The sequence below is a fragment of the Solanum lycopersicum genome, chromosome 9, assembly GCF_036512215.1.
Source record: "Solanum lycopersicum chromosome 9, SLM_r2.1".
In the NCBI taxonomy this organism is placed as follows: Eukaryota; Viridiplantae; Streptophyta; class Magnoliopsida; order Solanales; family Solanaceae; genus Solanum; species Solanum lycopersicum.
The window spans coordinates 19,892,501-19,900,000 of NC_090808.1; the positions used below are offsets into that span (position 1 = coordinate 19,892,501).

General features: G+C 43.1%; 1 protein-coding gene across 1 annotated transcript in view; it reads right to left on the minus strand.

Moving 5' to 3' along the window:
• LOC138338412 (uncharacterized) overlaps nt 1–1,539 on the minus strand; it is a 15,315-nt gene extending 13,776 nt beyond the window's left edge. The window contains exon 1 of the mRNA XM_069289369.1: nt 828–1,539. Within this exon, the coding sequence (XP_069145470.1) occupies nt 828–1,539 (712 nt within the window). The remainder of the gene's footprint in view (nt 1–827) is intronic.
• Nucleotides 1,540–7,500: the final 5,961 nt, after the last annotated feature.

Here is a 7,500-nt window from a genome sequence, read left to right on the forward strand (position 1 = left end):
TATCAGGCTTCACAAACTCCTTTGAGTCTGATGCTTGAAGGCCTATCTGATCATTCGCCGGGGAGTTTTCAAAGTTGCTCCGGACTTTCAGATAAATCTATGCTGAAATTTTGAGGTCATCCTCAAAATTTCTGTCCCAGTTAACTGTCTTGCTTATCTTTCCACTGTAGATCGCGAATTTTTGAGATCTTCTCAAAAATTCTGTCCCAGTTGCAAATCTCGAAACATCTTTAGCCTTGACTTGCTGAGGAAGAATCTTCTTCTCGAGAATTTTTGAGTCCCTCTAAAAAATTTTGTCGCAGTTCCTATTGTAAAGAGGAATAGAAATCTTACGGGATATATGACCGAACCCTTGTGGCTCCTACGTATCCCGTTGAGGCAGAAATCATGTCAAACGTAGTTCCCCCTCCTCAAAGGTTGACAAAGTAAGAAAAATTACAAAAAAAATCGTTCAAGGCCGACATAAGCCGCCTACGTATCTCATTCTTGAGAATTCAGGTCGAACGTAGTTCAAATACAGAAAAAATATTTAAAGGAGATAAGTGGGGTGACCGAGGCCAACATACGCCGCCTACGTATCTCATTCTTGAGAATTCAGGTCAGACGTAGTTCATTACATGAGGGGTAAAATTTTAAGCAAGGCAAATACAAGCAAACAGAACGATTACAAGTAAATAATAGAAATGCGAACCGCAGCTTTGCACGTAGTATCTCTTAGAAAGAAATTGAGACCACACGGCGTATCGACTTCTTTTGGTTGGTCGTAGCATATTCAGGATAAGTTCCAGACTCCTAATACTTCTTTATATCAAAATACCAAGGCAAACCGTCTGGTTCTGCTTCAACATATAAACAATGGACTGGATGTTCTTTCAACTCTATATCCAAAGGATCAATATAATCTGTATCCGGATGTGTAATCATCGAAGTTATGGTGGCAAGAGCATCGGCCAATTCATTCTGTATTCTGGGAGTATGTCTGAACTCGATCTTACGGAATCTTTTGCACAACTTCTGCACATACTGCACGTAAGGTATAATCTTAGGGTTTTTCACAGCCCATTCTCCTTGAACTTGATGAATCAAAAGGTATGAGTCTCTAATAACCAACAACTCATAAACATTCATATCGATGGACATTTTCAAACCAAGAATACAAGCTTTGTACTCAGCCATATTGTTTGTGAAATTAAATCGGAGATTAGCCGCCATGGGATAGTGCTGACCAGATTCTGACACTAACACTGCTCCTATACCTTTACCTTGATGTTTTGCCGCTCCATCAAAGAATAATCTCCAACCTGGATATGCTTCAGAAATATCCTCACCCACAAATGACACTTCTTCATCGTGAAAATAAGTCTTAAGTGGTTCATACTCTTCATCAACGAGATTTTCTACAAGATGATCAGCCAAAGCCTTTGCTTTTATCGCTTTCTGAGTCACATACACAATGTCAAATTCACTCAATAACATTTGCCATTTAGCTAACTTTCCGGTCGACATCACTTTCTGGAAGATATACTTCAGTGGATCCATTCTAGAAATTAGGTATGTAGTATAAGAGGACAAATAATGTCTCAGCTTCTGGGCTAGCCACGTCAATGCGCGACACGTTCTCTCAAACAAAGTGTAAAGAGACTCGTATAGAGTAAACTTCTTGCTTATATAATAGATAGCCCTTTCCTTCTTTCCTGTCTCGTCGTGTTGATCAAGTACGCACAAATGCACTATCTTAGACAGATAAGTACAACAACAAAGGACTCCCTTCTCGCGGAGGAACCAATACCGATGGATTGGAAAAATAGTTCTTGATAGTATCACAAGCAGTCTGACACTCTTCATTCCACTTTGTCGGGGTGTCTTTCTTTACCAGCTTGAAAATAGGCTCACACACTACGGTTGATTGAGCTATGAATCGACTGAGGTAGTTTAACCTCCCTAAAAAACTCATCACCTCTTTTCTCGTCTTCGGTGGTAGTAACTCTTGAATTGGTTTAATCTTAGAAGGGTCGAGCTCAATACCCCTTCTGCTGAGTCTAAATCCCAACAACTTCCTGGCTGGAACTCCAAAAGCGCATTTGGCGGGATTTAGCTTTATATTGTAACGACGCAAGCGCTCAAAGAATTTCCTTAGATGTGTGAAGTGATCCGAACTCTCACAAGATTTGATTATGATGTCGTCCACGTACAATTCAATCTCCTTATGAATCATGTCATGAAATATAGTCATCATGGCTCTCATGTAGGTGTCACCAGCATTCTTGAGGCCGAATGGCAACACTCTGTAATGATATACACCCCAAGGTGTAATGAAAGTCGTCTTTTCTGCATCCTCCACATCCATTAGAATCTGGTGATAGCCTGCGTAACAATCCACAAATGACTGCATTTCATGCCTTGCGCAGTTATCAATCAAAATATGAATATTCGGCAGCGGAAAATTATCTTTCGGGCTAGCTTTGTTGAGGTCTCTATAGTCAACACAAATCCTGATTTCACTGTCTTTCTTGGCGATCGGAACAACATTGGCCAGCCAAGTTGGATATTGTGTCACTTCCACCAATCGGGAATCTATTTGCTTGGTAATCTCTTCCTTAATCTTCAAACTCAGTTCACGCTTGAATTTTCTAGTTTTTTGCTTCACCAGATCGAACCCTGGGTTAATTGGCAGCTTATGAGATACGACATCGGTACTCAACCCTTTCATGTCACCGACTTCCCAAACGAACACATTAGTATATTCTGGTTCCTCACTTTCTTCTCCATAATCGTCAACCTCGTTGTCACCTACCTCATTTTGTTCATTTAGCTCGTGACATGACATGACATTGGCAGGTCTGTAACTTATGTTACTGAAATCATAAACAGACAACATTAGGAAAGTAAGGTATAACAAACGACTAAATAAATAAAGTTAAAACAAAGAGGATTTCATTTACAAACAATGCAAACATTGGTCATGGCATGGGCCATGTTGCCTTTTTTTGGTGGGTCTCGGGCTTCTTCCGGACTACCACCAATTTTAATGTGCATGAAATGACGCCTTTCTATCAAAGAGTTCGGGGTATCAGGATTGGCGCAGAGGTCCAGTTCCGCAGCACCTCCCTAGTTCAGCATCGCGAATACCAGCTAGCTCGACCTCCTCCTCGACAACAGCATCGATCTCCTCGAATAGGTCACAGATTCCTTCCTAAAGCCTTCATGTTCGGCATACTCTCGGATCGGAAAGAATTGGTACAAATGCACGACCGGCTTAGTCAAAGCTTGATCCTTTTTCTTCTTCACCTTCATGTCATCATCTGTGGGGGTGTACCCTAAACCATTTCTGGATCCCTTAATGAGGACCGGAACAGGCTCAATAATTCCTTGGGAATATCTTCCCAATCCAAACCCTGGCTCAAAGCCGTTCTGCAGCATCACAGTGGCTATCATCTTGTATACGGAAGGCATGGGGGTCTGTGGGGCCAAGTCGTCACCGATGGCATTCACTAGCTCCACCGTGTAAAAGTTTGTACCTCGCGAAATCTCATCAATGATCGGCACCTACCTGCCAAAGTGACTCCCATCACCATGGATAACTAACTCTTCATTCTTCTACACAAGTTTCATCATTTGATGGAGAGTAGAGGGGACGGCTCCAGCCATATGGATGAACGACCTTCCCAGAAGAAGGTTGTAACTGGTATTTATATCAAATACTTGAAATGCACACTGAACTCTACGGGGCCAATTTGAATGGTCAAATTTACTGCTCCCAACGTGTCTCTTTGAACCCCATCGAAGGCTCTCACGTTGACCTGGTTTTGCTCCAGTTTCCCAAGGTCAAACCTTAGCTGCCTCAATGTCGACAACGGGTAGATATTCAGGCCAAATCCGTCATCTACTAAGACGCGATTGACAACCTTTTCACGACATATCACAGTGATGTGCAACGCTTTGTTATATGATCTTTCTTCGACAGGCAGCTCATCATCACAAAAGTTGATTCGGTGCCCTCGAATAACCTGATAAATCATGGCGGCCACGTTATCACTATGTGTACCTGCGGGTACGTATGTATCATCGAGAGCTTTCATTAAGGCCTGCCTGTGGGACTGAGATCACATCAGTAGGGCCCATACGGAGATCTGAGCCGGAGTCTTCTCTAAATGTTTGATGATGGAATAATCCTTTGGTTGCATCCTTCTCCAGAATTCTTCCGCTTCTCCTTCGCTTATCGGTCTCTTAGCCTAGTCCTTCTTCTGTCCTCCGAGAGCAAGCTCGTCAGGAGTGTAACACCTTCCAGACCTGGTCATGCCTTGAGCAACAGCGATTACAATAATAAACTTAGGCTTGACGAGATTTTCTGATGGCACCAAGGCAACAGCCTTTGTAGGTGTCAAAATAACAAACTCTATCTTTTCTTTGATGCTTAAAGAAGTGACAGCCCTTTCCAAATCATCGTGAACGATGGGATTAATCATCTTCGTTCCACACCAGTTTTCATCTGTCTCAATCATATTGACATTGCCGCCTCCATGATTCGGCGATGGGTTTGTGTTGACATTTGGTGCCGCCGGTTGGAGAGAGACTACCTCCTGATCAATCAAATCCTGAATTTTGTGCTTGAGGTTGATACAATCTTCAGTATCATGTCCAACATTGTTGGAATGATAAGCACATCTTTGATCGGGTTAGTAGAACTTTGAATTGACATCCACGAGCTTGGGCCCCACAAGGTGGATGTATCCAACCGCGCCAGTCTCTCATACAGTTTGGTTCGGCTTTCGGCAAGTGCAGTAAAGTTCCTTGAAGGAATCTTCTCAAACCTGGGTCGGGGAGGATCATAACTGCCTTGTTGAGGAGGAGGCACCTGTTGATAATTTCTGGTATTTGGACGGGGAGCTTGGTTTTTAGGATATGGGTTTGTTTGGTAATTTGGCGATGGAGCTTGGTAATTCTGGAGGGGATTTTGGTATAATGGAGCTTGGAATTGATAAATAGGAGGGGGTGCTCGATAGCTCGACTGTACATTGGCACAGTTGGGAGAAATACTCTGATAGAAAGATGGAATTTGGTAAGGTTGAGGGTAATTTGGGTACATGGGAGAAAGATTTTGGAGATTGAGGGGTGGACTTTGGTACAGTGGATCTTGGGCGTTTCGATAAGTGGGGGTAGTATTGTGGTTATTGGGATGACTGGATTGCGTGTAGTAAGCTTGGTGGGACTTTGGGGAAGGCCTGGAACGACCTTGAGAATACGACGAACTTCTGGGGGTTTTCCTTTCCGCATACGAAACAGCAGCAACTTCTTCTCTTTTCTTTTTCAGCAGCCCTGAAGATCCAGGTGATGCGGCTACACGGGTTATCTTCCCCGATTTTAAACCATCTTCGATAGTCTCACAAATCATGACTATCTCGGCAAACTTTGCTCCAACGAGCAACATGATTCTATCATAGTATTTCGGCTCTTGCACCCACACAAACACTTCCACAATTTCTTTCTCGGTCATGGGCGGCCTTACCCTTGCCGTTTCTTTCCTCCACCTATAGGCAAACTCCCTATAGCTTTCAGTTGACTTTTGCTTCATCTTCTCAAGAGAATACCGATCGGGAACTATTTCGACGTTGTAGGCAAATCGATCGATGAAACTTTCGGCCAACGCATTCCAACTGGGCCATTGCCTGGTTTCATGTGAGGTAAACCAATCGAGAGCTTCCCCGCACAGGCTTCGGCTGAAAAGGCCCATCAACAAAGTTTCATTCCTTCCAAATCCCACGAGCTGGTCACAATAGGCTCTCAAATGAGCCATAGGGTTTCCCACTCCTCCGAAGGTGTCAAACTTCGGAATCTTGAACCCTTCTGGAAGGTCCAAATTTGGGTGGATACACAAGTCCTCGTGACTGAGTCCAGCGATGTCGGGGATGCACTTTAGCTCTTTCATATCCTTTTTGATTTCCTCTTTTATATCGACCCTTGCATTCTCTTTTGCCCTCCATTCCTTTTCTTTTTCCTCATAGTGGTCCAACTCAAAATCGTGCACATCGTGCTCGACAGGAACAGGAAATTGGAAAGTGCCTCTCTTTGGTAGGGGTGGAGCTATAGAGGGACTTGGAATATTTTGGGCGGTTTGGTAGTTCTGTGGGTAGACCTGAGGATTGGTGTTCTAATTTAAATGGTGATGAGGTGTTTGGGGATTGAAAGCATTTTGGTTCTGGTTTTGGTTTTGATTTTGTGGCGGTGGAGCAGTTTAATGGTGAGTATTTTGAGGTGGGGTGGCATTTGGGGATGGTTTTTTTGAAGAGGAGATGGAGTTTGGTAGGATGCTGAAGCATATTGGGGATTTTGGGTAGTCAGATCTAAAACTGATGGATTATGAACAGGTGTAGATGGATGATTCTGAGTTGGATCCATATTCGAGAAATGTAAATAGATTGGAGGCCTTCCATCAGCAGCATTAGAAGCAAATCTAGGTAGGGCTTCAGATCCTGTCTCCGTTGCATTTCCATTCTCAATTCTACAATCTGTTGCATCAGCTGCATAATCAACTCATTCTGCTCCGCTACGGTGGGTTGGGCCACCACAACATCAGTAAGACTCACTTCTTCGTTATTATCTCCCATAACTACTTTTCCTCTGTCTGAGCTTTGTCTAGGGAAGGAATCTGCAGGACCTTTTGATCTGGTGAAATAAGAATGATCTGCCAGCTTTCGATCGACACAGATTAGCTTCAAAGTACCTGAGAAGGAGAACAACTCAAAGATAGATTTATCACCACTGATTCAGAGTGCAAAATGCATAATATCACACAAAGAGCAGGTAAACACTCAAGTTGCTTTGTTTGAGGACATCTTCAACCCACGAGTGAGAACGGAAACATATTTTTTAACAAACAGGAGTTTGCTTGTTTTAGTTTTGATGTTGTCTCATGATGGCTAAATCACGTTGAGATAAGGTCTTCTTGCAGCTGCGATTTGACGTTCGTTAATCCGGTCTTTGTATATTCTCATAACATGAAAGGGGAATGAAAAATTTTTAAAGATAGGGGCCGGGCCTGGAGAGGCTGCCTACGTATCTCACGAGGAGAATTCAGGCCCAACGTAGTTCGAGTACAAGATAAAACATTTTCATTCTTCGTTCATTATGATTACAAGGAAATTGAAAATCAACAACAGAGCTTTTAAAAGATGGAATGATGATGACACGTTAGTCATTTCCGTTCTTGTTGCAGCATTAGTCTCCTCCTTTCAGATGACCTAGGAATGGAGGTTTGTAAAAAATCTCCTCGCTGTCATCCTCCTCAGTCACTTCAGGGTGAGCGTTGTCGAGACCACTATTGGCTGATCCTTGTTCATAGGTTGGGTATTTTCCGCCCGTCAGGTTGCTTTGAACTGTTAGTTCTTTGTCAAGTAACACACTTTTAGCTAACAGAGCGGCGGCTCTGAATCTATCCATGCCTCTCTCGCCTCTCTTTCTTGCACTTTCAACCGAAGCATGTCCAACTTCTCTCTCAAGCTC